The sequence below is a fragment of the Musca autumnalis genome, unplaced genomic scaffold (genome assembly GCF_047663935.1).
Source record: "Musca autumnalis isolate F117 unplaced genomic scaffold, ASM4766393v1 scaffold_5, whole genome shotgun sequence".
Taxonomy (NCBI): Eukaryota; Metazoa; Arthropoda; class Insecta; order Diptera; family Muscidae; genus Musca; species Musca autumnalis.
In genome coordinates, this window is record NW_027412088.1 from 122,295,832 (window position 1) to 122,319,327 (window position 23,496).

The following is a 23,496-nucleotide window of genomic DNA, read 5'->3' on the forward strand; positions in this document are numbered from 1 at the left end:
GTTTTGGCGAATGTGCCTGGGAGTCTGATATATATTTTAAAGAAAAAATAATAATTTTTGGGGGTTAAATGCCGTTACACTGTGTGTAATTTTTTGTGTCATGGAAAATTAACCATATTCTGACACCGCAGCGTAATGGAAGACGAAAAATAAGAAGACACGTGTGTCGGCGTTTTTCCCTGTTACTTCGAATTTCGCGGTTATGGGCCCCCAAAAACCTGAGGCCTTGATGTCAAAAAGGACCATTTTGTCAGGCTCATATCTTCTAAACCGCTAAGAATTTTGGTTTACTCGTTGAGGCAAAGTTGTAGCTCTCATCTTAATGAATAACAATTGTGAAGACATAAAATCCATTCAACCTTATCTTCAAGGTCAAAATCGTTAAGGTCAAGTTTCCGTTATAATTTTTTCCCAGATTTTGGCCTACAGATATCAAACCGATCAAAATTGAATCAAACAACCAACTACAAAAATGTACCTTAGATCTTAATAAACAACTTCCTAGAACATACGAACCCTGTAGAAATGGTTCTTAAAGGTCAAAATAGCAAAACAAATGCAATTTTTATTTTCTTTTTTCGGTTTCTGCTCCATAGAAAATAAACCACTTAAAATTCAAGAAAACATTCAAACACAATGATGTAGCGAATATATCAGTATACAACTTTGTGGAACATCAGAGCTCTCCAGTGTTGCCGTTCAAAAAAATTTTTTCGGCCCAAAATTTTCCTAAAAACGGCCCAAAACGACCTAAAACGGCCCAACATTAAAAATTAAAACAAAAATATATATTTCTCATAGATACCTTTTATTACTTTAAGAAAAATCGAAAAAATATTGTCTATTTTTACGTAAAGGTAGTATGTCGCAAAAATTGTCTGAGATATAATGATTGGAAGGCAACAATTTATTGTAACTTGAATGTAGCATATAAACTTTAAGTGCGTGTTTCTCGAAAAGGCGTTTTTGAATCAGCGTTTTGTATAGTGTTATTTTTGTTTGACGAGATGTGGCTTTGTTTTTAAATTGCTTACTTAGACCATAGTAGCATCTGTTGGCCAATACAATTCTTCTTCTTATTTCACAACTGATGTTGTTTGTTGTGTTTATGGCAGTGCCGAGGTAGACGAAGTCTTTAACTACCTCAAAATTTTAGGTTCCAACTTCCACAGTTGGTCCGAGCTCTATGGACGCTTTGCGCGTCGACACCATCAATTTGGTCTTTTCGCCGTTTACCGCCAGATCCACTTTCGAAGATTCTGCTTCGACCTTCCTAAAGGTATCAGTTACTTCCTTTACTGATCGTCCCATGATGTCTATGTCATCAGAATAGGCAAGTAACATGTGACTATTGGTGTAAATTGTGCCATTTCTTTTGACATTTGCATCTCGTATTACCTTTTCCAGCAAATTCAACATATTATTCATGTGAGCTTATTAAATACATAAAACGCTTGCCTTTAAGCGAGACAGATTAAAAAAATTATTTTGCCCAATTTTTTGACAAAAACAGTAAATTTTTTTCGGTACAATCGAAATTTTGACTTTGACAGCTCAATTTTTTTTTAAATTCTGTTTTATTAGGTTCCTAAGACGCTTACCAAAATATACTATGATCGGCCCATCCGTTTTCGAGCTATCGTTGGCACCCCAAAACGCTTTTACAAAAAGATGGTCTCGCAGATAGCCACTTACCTCAAGAATATGCACTATTTTTAAACAACAAAAATTCCAAAGGTATTATAAGATGTGTTCAATTTTGGGAATAAGTTATTCAAGCTCGAGGTCTTCGAGCTTGAATAACTTATTCCCAAAATTAAAAGTAAAAAAGCTTAAATAACTTTTTCCCAAAATTAAAAATAAAAAAGGTCGAAGAATCAAAACTAATAAAATAAGATTTGTTCTTTGAGATGAAAGAAAGTATAGTTTCACCGAGTCTGGGAAAATGTAATAATAGGGAAAACTTCGTTTGAGGTTTCCTTATATGTGGTTATTGTATTTAGTAGTTTAGGGGCCATTATTAATTACATAACAACAACAACAACATTGTTCCACAACATCCCATACGGGACAAGGGAGACTTCTCTAATATCAATGAGTGCACCCCGATTCATATTTAGCTCAATGATATGGGACCTTAAGGCCTGCGTACATAAGCTGCTTTGCCTGATTGCCTTGCTTACCTGCTTCATTTCTGACGTAATAAAAATAATAGAATAAAGACGAAATTTCGAACTGGGTTGCCATCAGTTGGAAATTGGGTCGGCCTTCTTTGTTCTTTTATTTTTTTATTGAAGCAGCAAAGCAAGGCAATCAGGCAAAGCAGCTTATGTACGCAGGCCTTTACTGTTTATTGCCGAGTCCGAACGGCGTGTCCTAAGACACCACTTGTGGAGAAGTTTTTCAAGGCTGAAATACTCAGAAAATGTCGCCAACATTACTGAGGGGTATTTTGCCACCGTTGAAAAATGTTTGATGTTGCCTGGCCGGGGAATCGAACCCCCGACCTTCTGCGTGCAAGGCGGGCGTGCATACCAGTGCACCACGGTGGCACCCTTTCTTTTACTATTGGATGGTATTTCGATCACTTTTATAGTCTATTCTCTTATTATTTTGATCTAGTAATTTAATATAAAACTCCAAAACAGCAAATTTTATTTCAAACTTTTCATTTTCCGTTAAGTAAGACTGCATGAATGTAATTGTCTGCTTTTGTGCCCACAAATATTTATGAAGTTTCGAGCTGGTACGATTTATTTTTGTAGTCAATGTCAATATATTGATGCTCTTTTTCATTTATTTTTTTTATAAAAAAAAAGACAATTTGTGTTGATACTTGGATATAAATAGGATAAACCTGAACTATCTGCTTGAAATTCATTCTTAAGGTTGTTAATTATAGGTAAAATATATGACAAAAATAGAAAAAACCCTCTAGCTTGGCATGATTCCGTTGCCACCAATTCATTATGAACTTTTTTATTTATGAACACAATGCATGAATCTTTACCAAATACTTAAGTATCATGAAAAATATATTTCAAAATCCGGGTAATTAAAAGTTAAAAGTGACCATTAAGCTACTAGGAGGACCTTCTTGGCATTAAGTTTTAATGTAAAAATTATATTTTTAATGCCCCCAAATTGCTTTATTTTACGTTTTCAAATCCATCCAATAGTAAAACTAAGCATGTAATAATAGCCCAAAGACTAATATTTGATATTTTATAAAATATTGTTTAAAATTATTAGCATGAAAAGGGCCCAAAATGGATTTGGGCCGCCCATCGGCCCAAAATTAAAAATTATTTTTTATTCGGCCCAAATTTGGGCCGAAATGCCCAAAACGGCAACACTGGAGCTCTCTATGAACTGTTCTTAAAGGTCAAAATAGCAAAAAACTTTAGAAAATATTCGATTTTTATACATTTTTCTCCGACTCTGGTCCATAGATACCGAACCGTTCAAAATTCAAGAATAAAATTAACTACAAATGTTTACCTAAGATCTCAGTTAACAACTTCCTAGAACATATGAACATTCGGGAACGGTCCTTCATGTTCAAAATTCACTAACAATTATATTATGGTTAATGCTCAGGTCTGGAAATAACAAACTGTTCAACACTCTAGAAAAGGTTTGTTATTTACGGACCTGACCAGGAAAGAATGGGTAAAACTAATGGAATTTTGAGCTTAAAGGGCCGCTCCTAGAATGTTCATATGTTCTAGGAAGTTGTTAACTGAGATCTTATGTAAATTTTTGTAGTTCATTTTATTCTTGAATTTTGAACGGTTCGGTATATATGGACCAGAATCGGAGAAAAAAGTATAAAAATAGAATATTTTCTAAAGTTTTATGCTATTTTGACCTTTAAGAACAGTTCATAGAGAGCTCTGCAGTGGGATTCTGTAACTCATTTTTGCTGTTATCGATAATTGTCGGTAAAATTAAAATGCTTATAATTTCGATAATTAGCGAAAATTTTCGGTAAGTTAACGATGAATAAAAAGTAGTCGCTAGTCTCTACCGACACAAATAGTGATGCCAACTTTTCTTTATGTTTTTAGTCATAATTTTGCGATTTAATTTTACCGATTTTTGTCGGTAACAACAAAAATGAGTTACAGAATCCCACTACTGATGTTCCACAAAGTTGTATATTGATATATTCGCTACATTATTGTGGTTGAATGTTTTCTTAAATTTTAATGGTTTAATTTCTATGGAGCAGAAACCGAAAAAAGAAAATAAAAATTGCATTTGTCTTGCTATTTTGACCTGTAAGAACAATTTCTACAGGGTTCGTATGTTCTAGAAAGTTGTTTATTAAGATCTAAGGTACATTTTTGTAGTTGGTTGTTTTATTCAATTTTGATCGGTTTGATATCTGTAGGCCAAAATCTGAGAAAAAATTATAACGAAAACTTGACCTTAACGATTTTGACCTTGAAGATAAGGTTGAATGGATTTTATGTCTTCACAATTATTATTCTTTAAGATGAGAGCTACAACTTTGCCTCCACGAGTGAACCAAAATTCTTAGCGGTTTAGAAGACATGAGCCTGACAAAATGGTCCTTTTTGACATCAAGGCCTCAGGACTTTGGGGGCCCATAACCGCGAAATTCGAAGTAACAGGGAAAAACGCCGAGACACGTGTCTGCTTATTTTCTTCTATCACGCTGCGGTGTCAGAATATGGTTAATTTTTTTCGTGTCGCACAGTGTTATTAATTGTCAGACTTCTTGTATAGCTCGTTAAAGTGGACCCTTGTTGATCTCTTTCCTTTTTAGGTATTTTACTTTATAAAAGCCACAATATTAGTTTCAGATTGCAGATCTTGCGATCCTATGGGCCGATTCCGTACAGCGAGGCGAGTCGTGTCGCGTTGCGAAATGCAATTTTTCGATTCCGTATGGCAATATCGCCTGACGTCGTCAAATTTTGTCGCCGAAATGTTCATTTTCCGGCGACAACAAATTAGCTGTCGCCGTACATTTTTACTAACGAATAAAAAAAAATAAAAATAACTTGTTATCGACGATTATTTTCTATCGCTGTACGTAGTGCATTTTTTAAATTTTGTCACAGAGACGATAGACGACGCGACATGACTCGCCTCGCTGTACGGAATCGGCCCACTAGAAAGGTTTTTAGTTGTCCTTGTGCATAATATACCTTCCTGCGTGTCGATAAATTAGCATTTTTACTGGGGTATCTCAGGAAGTTAATAGATTCCGCGGAATTCTTGTCTCAAATTACATACAGAAGGCCTTGAATTGCCTTTTAATATGGTACAATACCATCCCTGGGTATTAATTGAATGAGAAAAGTGAAATATTCTATTAAAACATGCTCCCAAAGCAACAAAATATAAGCACTACTAAAAAAACATGAAATTTACACTGTGAACAACGTCGTTTTCGTATTATGATCATTACCGCCAACATAGTGGCGGAAAGTTCCGGATAAGTGTATATTATTTCTGATTCACTTGATGCCCAGGGATGGTATTGTACCATATTAAAAGGCAATTCAAGGCCTTCTGTATGTAATTTGAGACGCGGAATCTATTAACTTCCACAGATACCCCAGGAAAAATGCTAATTTATCGACACGCAGGAAGGTATATTATGTGTAGGGACATAATACATATTTTTGTACTTTTTATAAATATGTACTTTGAAATTGTTAATGTATTTTCATCAAGTTTGCTTTGAATAATTATATTGAATTTTCCATATTTGTTCATTTTCAATTGTATGTCATTCGATAAAAACTTATTATTAAATAAACACGTTTCTACAAAATATAAACCGTGTCCCTACATCTGGCGATCCTGCCTGGAGCATATAGAAGAACAATTTTTATAAGGATTCTCCTTCTCGATTCCTTATTGTTAAACAAGATTTAAAATTGGATTCAAGAGCCTGAACTTTTACGGGCATCGAAACTTTTGAAACAAGATTTAACCGGAAATTTAAATTTACGTGCTCAGATTGGATTCAAGAACCAGAACTATTGCGGGCTTCAAATACATCAATCAAATATAAAGGAAGATTATTGTTGCAGCTATGTTGGGTTTCCATGAAAAAGAATAATTTTTGCAAGTCAAGGAATCCAGAAGAAAATGCAACATCCACGCTAAGCTCTCTTCGTGACCACAAATTAAAACGAGTCAAATCAAACCGCAGAAAATTCATCTTTTTAAAACAATACCTGGAATTTAAAGTTAATTCAATGACATTTATGTTACACATTAAATATCCTGGATCTTTTGGATTGCTGTAAGTCTCGTAATTAGTAGGAAGGTAACGAAAATTTGTTACAATTGTATTTTTTTTTTGCATTAATTATATATATATAAGTTCTTTATATAAAATCTATCTCACTGTCAATATCCGTCAATCAGAAACAATAGTTTAATTATATAATACAGTTACATTTTACTGTAAACTCTCCTTCCACAATGAGTCACTCAGATCTAAATAGTAATGACTCGTCCAGCCGGCTGGGCGCAAGCGCAAACAATGTATGCTCAGATTCGGGTACCACGTCTTCAAACAATATTGAAATAGCAGCAGCTTCTGTAAAGCTACCTCAATTCTGGACCAATTGTCCAGAGGCATGGTTCGTGCATGCGGAAATGCAATTTGCAATAAAGGGTATAACATTAGTTGTGTCTTTTTACTTTTTCAGTAATAATTATTCAGTAACTTCTTTTCAGAGAGTAAGAGAGATTTTACTCTTTGATACGAAAATAGAGACAAAAGTAAAAAGACAGCATTTAGTAAACTTTAGCAAGATAACAGTTGATAACCAAAACAAAAACATTGCCGCCAATGCATGAAAGAAAACCTAACTCCAAAGCAATGAAAAGGTTCTTAAATTTTAAGCAAAATAAATAAAAAATAATGAATATATTAATAAAACAATCAATAAATATAGCTGATTTGTAATATTTATAGTATTTTTCCACAAAAATAAGATAAACATTGAGCAGCTGACCATTAGCAGATGATTAAAAAACAGCTGATCTAACTTGCTAAATGTTGCTGGGAAAAATTCTTTCAGCAACTTTTAGCAATTTCTCAGCAAACAACTGCCAAAATTGTACTCTCACTTCGCTCTCTTTTACTGAACATTTGTGTAAAAAGACAGCATTTAGTAACATTTCGTAATAATTATTACAAATTATCACGTAAAAAGACACACCTAATATCAAATACCAAGTATGAGTACATAGTCACAGCCTTATCACAAGATGTTATAATGAGTGTTCTCGATTTTATTCAATCTCCACCACAAGGAGATAAATATGATAACTTCAAGCGTATTTAAATTGAGCGTCACACAATCAGTGAAAATAAGAAATTGGATTTATTATTGTCAAATTCAGAGATAGGTGATCGCAAACCATCTGAATTTTATCGTTCCTCACTTTTGCTGGCAGGAAATAGTTTAAGTATAGATATTTTAAAGCAACTCTGGATAAAGAAATTGCCGAGAAAGCTGGCCGTTGCATTGAATAGCTCGGGAGTTACTGACATATCGGAACTGATAAAATTAGCAGATAGAATATGGGATGTCTTACAGGAAGATGAAGTCGCAAGTGTAGTAACTTCCGGAAAAGCAGGTAAATTTGAAAGGATAGTAGGCAACTTGACGCAAATGACAAACTGTTTGAGTGAGGAATTTAAGAATATGTCCGCGGAAATGGGTTCAATTAGAAGAGAACTAAATGATTATCGAACACATAATGGCCGCAAATTTTTGAGAAACAGATCGCGATCCCGACCAAGATCTGATAGCAGAGATTGGCTTTGTAAATTTCACTATAGGTTTGGGGAGAACGCTAAAAAATGTGAGGAGCCGTGTTCATCTGCACGCCGTAGACAACAACAACAAAAAAACTAGTTAGTCCTGCTGTTAGGGCGACAAACAGCGGCGAGCAAATATCTACAGTCGCCTTTTTGTTTACGAAAAAGCAAACAAAATTAAATATTTAATTGATAGTGGCGCAGATATTTCGGTTCTGCCGGTTTCTAAGTTTAAGAATGAAAAAGGAAATCAGATTTAGTTTTAACCGCAGCAAATGGTACTTCGATTCCAATATACGGTAAAAAGCTATAAAATGTTGATATAGGATTACGGCGTGAATTTCCATTCGTTTTTACAATAGCTAATATAGAGAAACCTATAATTGGAGCCGATTTCTTACACAAATACGGCCTACTTATAGATGTTAAGAATCGGGCATTACTTGACCCTTTAACGAATGCTTCGACAAAAGCGAGCGGTCAGTTATGCGATGTATCTTTACCTAAAATATTTGCTGTCGAAAATCGTTACACAGAACTGTTAAGGAAGTATCCATCACTCATAACTGAGCCAGACTATTCAAATCCAGTTAAGCATTCTACTGTGCATAGGTTAATAACTAATGGACCACTGCCATTTTCGAAACCCAGACGATTAGATCCAGTTAAATTCAAACTAGCGCGAAAAGAGTTCGAGTATATGGTTAAAACAGGCGTATGCAGGCCATCAAATTCAAGTGTTTGTTCGCCTATACATTTAGTCCCTAAGAAAGACGGAGATGATTGGCGTCCCTGTGGAGATTTCAGACGGTTGAATTGTATAACAGAACCTGATAGGTATCCCTTGCCACATATTCAAGACTTCAACATGAATATGAAAGGAAAAAGTGTATTTTCAAAAATCGACTTGGTGCGTGCTTATCACCAGATTCCGATGGCAGGCGAAGATATTCATAAAACTGCTATCACCACTCCTTTCGGAATGTACGAATTTACACGAATGCCATTTGGCCTTCGGAATTCTGCACAAACTTTCCAAAGATTTATAAATGAAGTACTTGGTGATTTCAATTTAGTTTTTGTATACATTGACGATGTACTCATTGCTAGCAAAACGGAGAAGGAGCATTTACTACATTTGGATAAAGTTTTCAAAAGATTAGTTGAATATGGTCTGAATATTAAACCAGGGAAATGTACGTTTGGAGTTTCAAATGTAGATTTTCTTGGCCACAACATATCAGCAACGGGAATTAAGCCATCAGAATCAAAAGTTTCAGCAATTCGCGAATTTGAGCGACCAACTACCCTAAAGCAAATTAATAAATTTATGGGAATGGTGAATTATTACCATAGATATATACCAAAATTAGCTGAGATGGCTTCTCCTATAAATAGAATGATCGCACAGGCACTAGAGAAAAAGCAAAAACTTTTGGAATGGACTGAAGACGCTACACTGGCTTTTGGACTACTGAAGGAAAGTTTCGCGACAAAGGTACTTTTCATCACTTTGACAACGATGCAAAGCTGACCCTTACAGTGGATGCATCTGGTGTAGCAACCCAGCTAAGAATTTCTGAAAAAATATCCGATTCTGATGACGAATTCGTACCGAAAGTTGTATAGACGTGGTCACCGAATTCGGAAAGAATTTTCTAAGGAAATTCTTAAAAAATATTAGAGTTTCGCGACGAATTCGGTCCGTATTCGGAAGAAAATTCTTGGAAAATTCGGAGAAAATTTTAGATTTTCTGACAGAATTCGGTCCGAATTCGGAAGAAAATTCTGGAAAATTCGATGACAAATTTAGATTTTCTTAAGAAAATCCGTCCGAATTCGGAAAGAAATTCTGGAAAAATTCGGAGAAAAGTTCAGATTTTCTGAAAAAAAAAATCGGAAACAATTCTGACGCTGATGCCTTTGATATTAACACAACACGTGTCGTGCTGTACTGGAAGATTCTAATTTCAAACTTTCTAATGATTGTGCCTGTTGTTATCATTTTATTATTAACAGTAGAACAATGTGCAGAAGCATGTTGAAGCTATCAACACTAGCTTGAATTGTTGTATGTTGCATTTATATTAGAAAAAATTTTAAAATTGTATATGCGAATTTTATGACCAGTCATTTTGTTCTTCGACATCAACCGAAAAAAATTCCCTTAGAAAATCCATTAGAAATCGGAACGAATTCGGAATGACGATTCTTAAGATTCTTTAGAAAATGTGCAAAGATTGTTAAAATAAACTTATAGAAAATCGGTCAAAATTCTAGGAAAATATTAGAGAAATCGGCCACATTTCTAAAAAATATTCAGAAAATATCAGAAAAAATCTGATATCAGAGCCCTCGGAAAAAATTGTTAGCTGGGAATAGGTGGATTACTACAGCAGGTTAGAGGAGACAGAGTAGAACCTTTAGCTTTCTTTTCGAAAAAATTGAGTCAATCCGAGTGCAAGTACAGTGCGTTTGGTCGCGAGCTGTTAGCAATATATATGAATATAAAACATTTTCGACATATGTTAGAGGGTAGGCAGTTCACAGTCTTTACGGATCATAAACCGCTGGTTTCTGCACTGAATTCGAGAACTGAAAGAAGTCCAAGACAGACTAGACATCTTGAGTTTATATCACAATTTACCAGTGACATTCGATACGTAAAAGGAGAGTCAAATTTGGTTGCGGATACGCTTTCCAGGTTTTTTGAAGTTGAAGCAATTGCAAATAGCGATTTAAATTTGAAAAGGTTATACGCGGAGCAGGAAAAGGACAACGAACTCAACGACATTTTGCTTGATAGGAATAAGCATCTCAATCTGAAAGCCATCGGCGTAGATTTTTTGAATATACATTTGTGGTGTGAAACTTCGATGCGAACTCCCAGGCCATATGTTCCCGTTAACATGCGTAAAGAAGTTTTTGATCAAATGCACGGTTTGTCACATCCTGGAATAAGAGCTACAAGGAAATTGATATCGAGTAGGTATTTTTGGCCAAACATGAACAAAGAAATTAACACTTGGGCTAAGACTTGTTTAGGTTGCCAAAAAGCAAAGATTACTCGGCATACTAAATCACCTATTGAAAAAATAGAAATTCCTAAAGGCAGGTTTGAACATATCCATATTGACATTGTTGGTCCCTTGCCACCATCTAACGGGCATCAATATATACTAACAGTTATTGACAGGTATATACGTTGGCCAGAACCTATCCTTTAAGAGATATAATGTCCGCAACGGTGGCGAAGACATTTTTTAATAACTATATAAGCCGTTTTGGAGTACCAGTAACAATAACTAGTGATCAGGGAGCACAATTTACTTCTAAACTTTTCGCGGAATTGATGCATTTATTAGGAAGTCATAGAATACAAACTACGGCGTATCATCCACAAGCTAATGGTATGGTAGAAAGGTTCCATAGACAGTTGAAAGCATCCATAATGGCAAGAGAAAATTCTCAACATTGGTACGAAACATTGCCGATTGTATTGCTTGGTCTGCGGTTCATTTTTAAGGAGAATTTGGGAGCTACTCCGGCAGAAATGGTTTATGGGCAAAATTTTCGGTTGCCAGGTGAAATAGTGGTGCAGAGCTCACAGGAAGTATCTTCTGATTGTATGGCTAAATTAAAAGAGAGATTTAAGGAAGCACATTCAAATTTGTCACATCATACAAATGTAGGTGGTAATGTTTATATTTCTAAAGATTTAAAAAGTTGCAAATACGTATTGGTTCGTGTGGAACAAAAAAGATCATTGCGATCCCCATACGAAGGCCCGTATAGGATTATTGAAAAGAATAAGAAATATTTCGTAATTGAAAAAAAAAAACGGTGAAGCTACAACTATTTCAATTGATCGGCTCAAACCTGCATTCGTGGAAGCGTCTGATTTTGAGAAAACGGATTCGAATAAAAAAGGGAGTATTGTAGGGACATAATACATATTTTTGTACTTTTTATAAATACATATGTACCTTGAAATTGTTAATGTATTTTCATCAAGTTTGCTTTGAATAATTATATTGAATTTTCCATATTTGTTCATTTTCAATTGTATGTCATTCGATAAAAACTTATTATTAAATAAACACGTTTCTACAAAATATAAACCGTGTCCCTACATATGCACAAGTACAACTTGAAACCTTTCTAGGATCTCAAGATCTGCAATCTCACACTAATATTGTGGGTTTTATAAAGTAAAATACCTAAAAAGGAAAGAAATCAGCAAGGGTCCTCTTTAACGAGCTATACAAGAAGTCTGACAATTAATAACGGCATTTAACCCCCAAAAATTATTATTTTTTCCCTAAAATATATCTCATACACATTCGCCAAAACAATAAAATGCATACATTTTGCTGCCAATTCCATTAATTGTATGGTAATACTCATATTTCCTTGGGGCGTACGTATACTTTTGTAAGTATCATTTTTTAGTTTTTGTAAAATTTACTGTTATTTATATTATGGAATATACTTTTGTTATATTAAACATTGTTTATTAGTGAGAAGAAATATAACTGTGTACATGGAATTTCATAAATATCATTGTTTATCTAAAACACGAGATTTATGGGGCGTACGTATACTTATGTAAGACTGTTTATATCGAGATTTTGTGATTTGTTGTTTTTTATATGGTGAACAGAATTAAAGTGGGCAATATGTATACTTTATAGCCTTTCAAATAATGTGTGCGCCACAAAAATTTTTTAGTGTCAGTCAAAATAAAATTTTGCCAATTACCATGTAAAAAATATTTTTTCTCTGTGTGTGTACTTTTATCTAGATCAGGAAAATAATTTCCTGTCTATTTCCATGGTGTATAATTGTAAATTCGATGGGATGCTCGGTGCATCCAACAGACTGCCGCAGCTAGTCTGTATATGAATTAATAAGATGAAGCAGTCGGTCTGCTTTAGTTGAGTGCGTGTAAGACACTAATTTATTCAAAATATTTACAATTTACGTGCTACTTTACTAAATATTTCTTAACCTAGGCAATCAATAACACTGCTCAACAAAATTGAAAAAGTTGAATGTTTCAGACGAAGTTGCAGTTGTTTCTAGATGAAATCGGCGAGTTATTTTCAAATCCGGTCCCAGGTTTTCTCCATCAGCTCTTGTTTTTGAGATATAGCTCAAAATCGGTTTTACGAGTTTTACCCAGACTTTCGTTATTTTCGGATACAAACAAATATTTTTGGTGGGTTTTTCGACATATATATATTAAGGGAATGTTGTACGCTCGATACAAATCGTTTTTTAAATAATTATGGTGAGTATATATCAAAAAATATAGAAAATATACGACGGACCTTGTAAAAATTGCATATTTTGAGTACTTTAAGCTGTAATTACGTCATCAGGGGAAGTCATAGGATCTTCATATGGTACTCCGAATATGCTTAGGGTGTTTACTATATAATCCAGTATTCAAATGTATAATATAAAGTTCATAGCGCCCATGATTCCGCCATAACCTAAAAACCATCATGAAGAATTCTATTGAAAAGTAAATGGCTTATGTGGTAATGATATCACTGGTAAATGATTTCCCTTTAGCAGTCTTCATGGTGATTTTTAGGTTATGGCTGAATCATGGAGGCTATGAACTTTATATTATACATTTGAATACTGGATTATATAGTCGACACCCTAAGCATATCCGGAGTACCATATAAAGATCCTATGACTTCCCCCGATGACGTAATTACAGCTTAAAGTACTCAAAATATGCAATTTTTGCAAGGTCCGTCATATATTTTCTATATTTTTTGATATATTCTCACCATAACTATTTCAAAAACGATTTGTATCGAGCGTACAACATCGCCTTAATATATTAATGTCGAAAAACCCACAAAAAATATTTGTTTGTATCCGAAAATAACTAAAGTCTGGGTTAAACTCGTAGAAACCGATTTTGAGCTATATCTCAAAAACAAGAGCTGATGGAGAAAAACCGGGACCGGATTTGAAAATAACTCGCCGATTTCATCTAGAAAGAACCGCAACTTCGTTTGAAACAAAAGTCGTGTTGACCAGTGTAATTCCTATCTCTAAACTCTTCATTGACCAAATCAAAAAACCCGTTGATCAGTGAAGAATTTTCCAACATCGTGTGTGCCATAAAATGAGTCATAAAACCTTAAGTGCGACAGCTCGTAATGCACACAGTGATAGCAGCTACCGCTGCATGTGGGATCTTAAACGCTATCTTCTATTTAATGTGTTCACGAAATATGGAATTATAATTTACCACTTATGATAAGAACTTATAATTGTAATAAAATATTGATTTATTTAGGCTGCTGTAAATTCTAGTGAAAGATTTATTTTTAATTATCAAATTTTCCAGCGCCTCGACATGAGCCGAAGGTATGTACAAAAGTTATTTTTACATTCTCGCGGCCGGCTAAAAAAATAGTTTGGAGTTTAATTATTAGTATTGAGATATGTATAAATACATGAAATTAAGAAATTAAAGATTCGTTGTGGACTGTATCTAAGAAATTTATGTTTAAGAATTAAACATTCTGGGGCGGGACTTAAATATGTAAGAATTTTTTAAAATATCAGAACAGAATTGCAATAAGTTTGAAATTAAAATAAAGTCGGGAATATAGTATAATTGTGACCAAAAATCTACCTCCGCATTTACGTGATGGCACCCGTCAATCGCTGCAACCATCTCTCCCAAGAATCTCTGGTGCGTTTCCCTCCACCTTTATCGGTCAACCTCATTCAGCTGGCTACTGAATTTTTCGGAAATTGTTTCTTCCAAAGTTTAAGGCAGTCATCCTTCTCTGAATCGCTATTCATCTCGCGCCGTGGTTTCCATTTCTCAGAAGTATACACTCTGCCTTCTTTATGTATCGGCATCATCTCGTTTTCAGCATTAGATTCGTCTGTAGTTGTTGTTCGAGGAAATGCTGGTTTCTCAGATATCTTTCTAGGCTTCGTATGGAAGCGATTTCAGCTGCTGATGATGGCAACTCACATTTCTCTTCGCTGTTGATTGAATTCGTTGGTGCATTGTCACCGGAAGAAGCATCGATTTCAGCCATAATTTCCATATTAGTGTCATTGTTCGTATTACATGATATTGGTGTCTTGGTTTGTAGTTGTCCATTACTGAAATCTGTTTCTTTGAATGTGAGGTTGGTGTTCTTGGAGGAATTATCTTCTTGTTTCTGCTGCTGCTGATTCATGTTGCCGATGATAACTATTCAGATGATTGTGGCGACTATTTGAAGCTGACTGGTCGTTTTAGATGTTGTTGCACCGTTGTTGCACTGTTGTTCGTAGAATTAAGATTCTATTGAATGTGGGTTTCTCGTTCTCTGATGAAATTTTTCGTATTTCGTTTGTTGACGACTCCTGCAATTTTTCTCCCACAACGGTGTTTATTTCTTCAGATTGATTATTGCCCATGGATGATGTTTCAGCTGCTGGTGACCAGGAGTATCTTTGTTTCCATAATTAAACGATTTCGTTGTGTTTTCCTTCGATTTAATTGAAAAATCAAATTTGGGCCGATCGTATACTTTATTCTTAATTTCATACAACTTCTTCCTAATTTTCGCTGCTCTAGGACGATATTCATGTCCGCCCGCTCCCTCTTTTCCTTCAAAAAATAATCCGCTCCTCCTTTAAATGCAATCTTGGTATAGATGTCCTCGAGTCTCCACATCTGGTTGTCCAACTTGTCGAATAATTCTCTTAGAAGGTATTCACTCTCCACGTATTCTCCTTCCGCTATTGTCTTCCTTATCTCTGCCAACTGAAGATTAAATTCGCCCTTCAGGCACCTCAATTCTACTGCTTGTGCCATAGCTTTCACTTATTCCTTTGTCGGATTTTTTCTTACTCTTAATCTTCTCTCGTCGTACTCGTTAATCTTCTCCTCTTCGGTTTACGAATAATGCGAACTCAAATTCGTTTTTGGATTTCTTGTAGAGTAATGCCCTTCTTGTAAATGAACACACTCTTGTTGTTTTTTTTTTTTTTTTTTTAGTAGTTCTTCTAGTTGCTTCCGTTGATTGTATTTCTTTTCTCGACGTCAATCGTCGCAGAATTTTTGTTCTTCTTCGTCGTTCTACTTGTCCGTTCGTTCTTCTTCTCATTCGTTTTCGCCGCCGATCTCCTTCGTAGTTCTTTCGTCTTCGTCTTGTTCATCGTTTCGCTTCTTCTTTGTATAACTTCTTCGTATCTGTTCGTCGTGATGAATAAACTTAAGCCTACTATTAACTAAAATAACCTTTATTCCATTAAAATATTGGAAAAGATCATGTACAAACCACTTTGAAAATATTTTGTTTTTTCTTTTTTTGTTACAAATTGATATCTTTGAAAACAGCATTTGCGACATTTTTGTGATTCTCAGAATTAGTGAGAAACAAATGTTATGTCACTGTGGTTGTCTAATGTGGCTCTAAAGTTTATTATCAATTACATATCTACTCATAGTGACTTCATCATCAGAAACTCATCACGCTATGATACAGGGATATAAGGTTGTAAAAAAAACATAAACCTAATGTACATAACGTGTTGCACCAAATGCCTAAAACCGATTACAATATAAATTGACAAACTAAAAGTTCTAAACCACTAAGGTTGGAAAAAAAAACTTTTCTGAACCACTATGCGCCGTTGAAATCCTACGATGCGGATTGTTATTAGGTTTAGCGTTCACCATCGACCTTATATATATACGTATAGGTGGCCCTACCAGCAGCGACATTGCTCTCAGGATCTTCACGCTTACTAGACCTCTTCATCGCGTTAAGATGACAATCCATCGAGGAGAAACATTAGTCAAAAACAATTTCACAAAATAACCATACGGAAACTGAGCATTTCCAAAATAGCCGAAAACTTTTGGATGTATAAGAATCAAATTCTGAAGTTTCACATTTTAATACGAACGACTAGTGTAACAAGCAAGCATAGTTACAAAAATAGGCTATATGGGCTAAATTCTAACTTTAACACGCGTTGTTTTTGAGACAAATTGCTTGTATTGAAATTTTTTGTTTGTTCGACTTTTTACATACTTACTGCGAAATATATACTCCACACAAAACCTTGGATTTAACGATTGTTGTTATGCTCCAAGTCTATTTAAATATTTATTGGCTACGTTACTCATAGAGAATCAAATACAAAGTTCATCAGTTAAATTGCGTTATTATAGTTCGATTTTGGGATGGGGAAACATTTAAATAAAGTACTTATAATATAAAATAAAGGTGTATGTACAGGTGAGAAATAATTAAATCATAACTAAAGCTATTTTAACAATAGTTCTTGTTAAGTATATGCGGCTTAATTAAACCGCACATTATTCAGCTTTTCTTAGCAAATAATAAAATAAATATTAAAATTATTATGAATTTGTAATTTTACCTTGATATTTTAAAAACTTATTTATTTAATAGTTGTAAGCATAATCATCTGACATCTGCTTTAGCCTTATAAGTCTGCCTTAAAATATCGAGCTACTTTTATTTAATACTATTTTTTTATTACCGTACATTGATACTCATAAATTAGTTTTTATTATATGATATTAAAATAATCTGCCAATTTCCTTTTACTTGGTTGGTCCTGGTGGAAAAGGATTTATCACAGCTACAGCAGCAGCTTGTTGACTTGCAAGTACAGCAGCTGAAAAGAAAAAAAGAGTTTGACTATCAGTAGATTTATAATCGAGCAAATTCGCATTTCGATATTCAATCAAACTTATAAACTGCCTAAATTGGCAGACCTCAAAATAATTGTGTATGTCACAATACTACGTGGAAACAAAATAAAACTTGTAAGCAATTTAATTTTATGCGTCAGTATAACAATATAGAGAATTGTTGCTGAATATAGAGAATCTAAAATAATATAGACAGAACGTTACATAGATAGAATGAAGGTGGATTTCAGAGGATGTCGCACGGTATTGCCGCAGTGGACAACAACTGAAAATGTGATGTTAACTTTTATATATGTTTACGTTTCTTTCTTACAGTATACACATCAGATAAGACGAATCTGAAAAAACTTGCTCTTAAAATATGAAAAATGTCCAAGGTAATCTAAAGCGATAATCATATGAAAATTAGACGACCTTTAAAAACAAACTATTTCCGAAAATGTTGTTGATAATATTAAAAGTTGTTGATGAGGATTTTATGGGTGTCCTATAAATATAAAATTTTAGTACAATAAGTTGACATCAACTGGACATGGGAAAAGTACCGTAACCAAGAATAAAAAATTTAAATTTAATAAAAGTATAAATTCTTAATATTTCGTAGAGTAGATCTTTTGATTGCCACCTAGGATCTTGGTTTCCGTTAAATGGACATCTCTTCCGAAGAGAAATGTGTAAAAACTTTCTGACCATCCCTGCAACCTTCTGAGATATATCAATATTTTAATGAATAGTCCATTTTATATTAATGAAAAACAGGCCGACTTTCGTATTGTCAGTTACATTGTATTCGTGCATGAAACTAGGGGTTCTTAAATCGAGTTCCATACTTGAGGGGGAAATCGATTTAAGCAACTGACAATACGGAAATCGGCCGCTATCAGACCAATTACGAATATGAACTTCCCGTGAGTTTTCGCACTTTTTCCTTTAAGTTGAAACGGCAGAAAGACAAAACTCACGGGGAGTTTACATTCATAATCACCCTGTATACCTTTTCTGTTTCTTTATGAATGTGTTGCCGTTTCCTTTTTAAATAGAAGGAGTTGACCTGGGTTGATGAATTTTTGTGCAAGATCTTATGACTGCATAGGAATGAAAATTGCAACTTTGGTCCATAACGGTTCAGATTTGGAGATAGTCCCAATATATATCTTTCCCCAATTTTTCTACAACTCGGTCAATTGTAATTGAATAGCCTTAAAATTTGATACGCGATATTTTCTTAAGCCCCTAACTATGTAGGTTTTCTAATTTTCACGAAATTCGGACCAGATTTGGATATAGCTCCAGGATATATGCCCAATATTAGTCCGCTTTTGGAAGGTCATAACATCAGCTCATCATGAGTTGTGTTATGTGCACTCTAATTTTTTTTCCCAAAAATTGTTGTTTTTAACATTGTAACTTTTTGGTTGATTTTTAAGAGGTGCATAATAATCACCAAAAAGCCGAGTAATTTGTAGAAAATAAGAAATAAGGGTGGGTATCAGCATAAAGTATTGAAAAAACTGCAATTAAGATCAAATATGCTTAAAAGTCAACACAAACTGCATTGATTCCTCACTTTTACAACAAAAAATATTTGAAACTCAACATAAATAACAACAAAGAGAAGACACGCGTCTTGACGCTCAGTTGGTTGTGGTTCTCTGTATTGCGTATATGATATTCTATTTTATTGTAAAAGATTGTACTTTGTGAAATAAAATAAATAAATAAAAATATAAATGTGCAATATATGTAAAAAAGTGTCCATAATTGTAAACAATAAAGTCGGACTGTTTTGCGACGCAGAGAGCAGACTTTAATGATGTGGAAAATATGCCAACAGTAAGAAATGTTTTGGAGAGCAGGCCAATGATGAATTTGGAAATATCAAGATGCACATCTAATTTAAAAGCATCCCAATGAAAGCTTATGGCTACTTTACACGATATGTTTTTAATATATGGGTTGTCACTTTTTAAATACAAAATGTATATGCAAAGTGACAACCCATATGTAAAAAACATATCGTGTAAAGTATCCATTACTCGGATTTTCAATATTGAGGGTGCAGAAGTTGTTAATGGTATCTTAAGGGCATTACGTAACTTTTTTATGAGATATACATAATGATTTTTAAGAAATATAAAGTACTATTTAGAACTATGTATATACTTGTAAACTGGAACATGTAACTAATGAGCATTATTTCTTCCACAACTTGTAAGTTACTGTATATAAAAGCTGATATTTATAAAAGAACATAAATGTATTTATTAATTGGATTAATCGAGCTAATATGGCCTAAGGAGTTTTGTATTGAAAAATGAATTCTAGCGAAATACCACACACTCAACCATTACGCTACGATCGTTTCGCCTGGTGGTTTAAGCCAGGCTCATCAGGCGTATTTGAATGCTAATGGCTAGAAGACAAAGGCTGATTTTTATAACTTCTATTTATACAAACATTTTTACAATTTTGTAATTATGAAGTATTTATGGAAGTCTTTTTCTTTATCAAGAAAATGATTCCTAGACAAGACACTAGGGTGACTTGATAAAGAAAAAGACTTCCATAAATACTTCATAATTACAAAATTGTAAAAATGTTTGTATAAATAGAAGTTATCAAAATCAGCCTTTGTCTTCTAGCCATTAGCATTCAAATACGCCTGATGAGCCTGGCTTAAACCACCAGGCGAAACGATCGTAGCGTAATGGTTGAGTGTGTGGTATTTCGCTAGAATTCATTTTTCAATACAAAACTCCTTAGGCCATATTAGCTCGATTAATCCAATTAATTAATTAAAAACTTTCATAAATAATGGCCTTCGTCCTAAAAAGACAATAATAAATAAAAATCTTCACAGCAGAGCCCGGCTGCCCCGGCTGAGGTTTGAACCTGGGTTCTCTCCAACAAACAGACAATGTTGTCGAGATCTCAGCGTTCTAAGCCACTGCCAATGTATCATATCAACAAACTAGTCGACATGATGCCAATGTATCATATCAACAAAACTAGTCGACATGATATCCAAAACTTCAAAAACTGAAGGCATTACAATTCATGAAGGAAACCCCCCTTCGATTGTATATGTGTATGTATTGAGAAAATGATTCCTAGACAAGACACTAGGGTGACTTGATAAAGAAAAAGACTTCCATAAATACTTCATAATTACAAAATTGTAAAAATGTTTGTATAAATAGAAGTTATCAAAATCAGCCTTTGTCTTCTAGCCATTAGCATTCAAATACGCCTGATGAGCCTGGCTTAAACCACCAGGCGAAACGATCGTAGCGTAATGGTTGAGTGTGTGGTATTTCGCTAGAATTCATTTTTCAATACAAAACTCCTTAGGCCATATTAGCTCGATTAATCCAATTAATTAATTAAAAACTTTCATAAATAATGGCCTTCGTCCTAAAAAGACAATAGTAAATAAAAATAAATGTATTTAATTTAAACAATTGTAGATACTTCACCAACAGATGAGGAGAGGAACCGAGAATATATTTCATACATTTGGTTGGAAAGGGAAATGACTAGCATAAAACCAAATTGTGATACAATTTCTTGAATCTTGCTACTAAAAATGTATTTTACTTGTGGAAATATGTGATTGTTTTAAATAAAATATCTTCCTTCTCCTGCCAGCAAAAATGCATTTTCATTGGATACATTAATAAATTACTCACAAATTTGCTTAATTTTTATTGCAATTTACAGGCAAAATTGTGTAAAATGACGACAAATTGTTGTGTAAAATCACAACATAAATGTGTGCAAATTTAAACACATTTTGCGTAAAAATCTTACGACAACAAATACATTGAAAATTTACATTTGTGCGGCCTATGATTACACAGTACAACAAAATCGAACTTTTTTTAAAATTACAAGACAATTCGAAAAGATTATGAAAGAGGGCCGAAAAAAAGAAGATACGTGTATCGGCGTTTTGAAAGTTTACGTCGGGAAGTAATCTAAATAGGCGTGGCAAGTTCCGCCCATTTCTACAGGTTTTGAAACATTCGACATTAGATTCCTTGGAATCCTTGCATTTTAGGTATAAAGTGTCCTTGGCAATATTACTGACAGCAATGCGGGGTATCTTTTTATGAAAAAAATTAATCCTCATGCGAGTCACTAAAGGGGTCTTTATGGCCCCTGTTTTCAAATACTATTAAAAACTCCTTTAAAATAATAATACGATTAGATCAAAATATTCTACAAAATTATTTGTCATAAAATTTTACTATAGGTCCCCGAATACACAAAAACTCCAAATCGTACCTAAACGCCAGGAATCTGCCAAAAGTAACATCACGTTTTAGGGTTAATGTTGTACTTTATCTAAGTTTATTAAGTTTTGTCCCACAAAACTTCATTCTAGATAGAAGACGTCAAAGACAAAAATAATCTTCATCAAATTTCAATATAATTCAGTTAATTTTATCAGAGCAGGAGTAGCTACCATCATTAGAGTATTTAGGACCATGCCAAAACCATGGATGTTAGGACTCTTATGTCAGATATATATTCACTGGACAATATCCGTAGACTATCCCTGCATTTTCACATACAATATCAGGAACCTTTGACTTATCCTGATGACGTTATTTTAGTTTATGGTACTAAAATACGTAATTTTGGGTTATCAATATTTCCCTATATATATTCACCATAGATATTTCAAAAACAGTTTGGATCGAGCACACATAATATTCTGAAAGAATTTATTATCAAAAAACTCCAATTAAATATATTTTGTTACCGCAAATAATGAAAATGTGAATAAAAACGTTAGATTATGGTTCTAAATCATATATAAAAAGCGAAAGCTTCTAGAGATGTTAAATATAATAGCATGGTAGAAAAAACCAGGTAAAGTAAGTACTACAACAAATACAACTCAACAACAACCAGATAGGAATTTGTTTTTGTTTGGAACGTTAGTGTCAAATATAAATGTAAGCAAAATAAGGAAATGTCTATAAATTATTGGAATTTAAAAACTAATAATTTTTCACATTTGCTTGAATATTTTGAAAAACATGAATGAAAACTTGTAAGATTTTCAGTTTGAATGTTTCCATATCATTCCACTAAATGCATAATATCACGCAGGAAGTAGAATTCTTGCAAAAATGTTTGGGGTCGCTGGTAATTCATTGAAAAAAGAGAAGCATGTCAATGATATGAAGGAGTCTTTATGGCAAATTGGTTTTATTTCAGATGAGTAAATTTTTTCTTCAAACAAGTAAGAAAAGCATTAAGTTCGGTCGGGCCGAACTTTTTATACCCTCCACCACAAATTTCAGCCATTTCGGTGGATTAATGTGGCCACAACCTTCAAAATACCGAAATTCGGAAGGTACCGTTCTATGGGGGCTATATGATGGCGTGGACCTATACCTACAAATTTCTAAGGGGAAAGTTTTATACGCCAAAAGAAGACTAAATACCAAATTTCAGTCATATCGGTGTGATAATGAGGCTAAAGCGTTCAAAATATCGAAAATCGGGAGATATTGTATTATGGGGGCTATATCAACACGTGGACATATATAAACATTTTATGGTAGAAATGTTTCTTAGCCTCTGGAAACACAAAATACAAAGTTACAGCCGATTCTTTGTTCAAATGGGTCTAATATATTCAAAATATATTAAAATGACGCGAGTAATGTATTTGGTGGTTTATCCAATTATTAAATCCTTTTGATATTCGTTCTTTTATCTTTTATTGAAAATTCAATATATTTTGAATTCAAATTGAAATTGATTTTTATTGTACAACTTATTTATTCAAAGGGAAATATAAAAAGTGACAAAATAATATTGTTTGAAAAATATGTTTAACAGGAAATGAAAATTATGAAATAACAGTAAATTCAAATATGTCGACAGGGAAATTGTACAAAGTGGTATTAAAATTACAATAGTGATGAGA

The 23,496-nt window shown here is 33.8% G+C and overlaps 1 protein-coding gene across 5 annotated transcripts in view; it reads right to left on the reverse strand.

The window, feature by feature from the left end:
• Positions 1-16,935: 16,935 nt before the first annotated feature.
• Positions 16,936-23,496, reverse strand: part of sbb (scribbler) — a 704,451-nt gene continuing 697,890 nt past the window's right edge. For all 5 annotated transcript variants that reach the window (XM_073991708.1, XM_073991709.1, XM_073991706.1 and 2 more), the window contains one exon: positions 16,936-17,512. In XM_073991708.1, the coding sequence (XP_073847809.1) occupies positions 17,439-17,512 (74 nt within the window). In that variant the 3' untranslated portion in view covers positions 16,936-17,438. The remainder of the gene's footprint in view (positions 17,513-23,496) is intronic.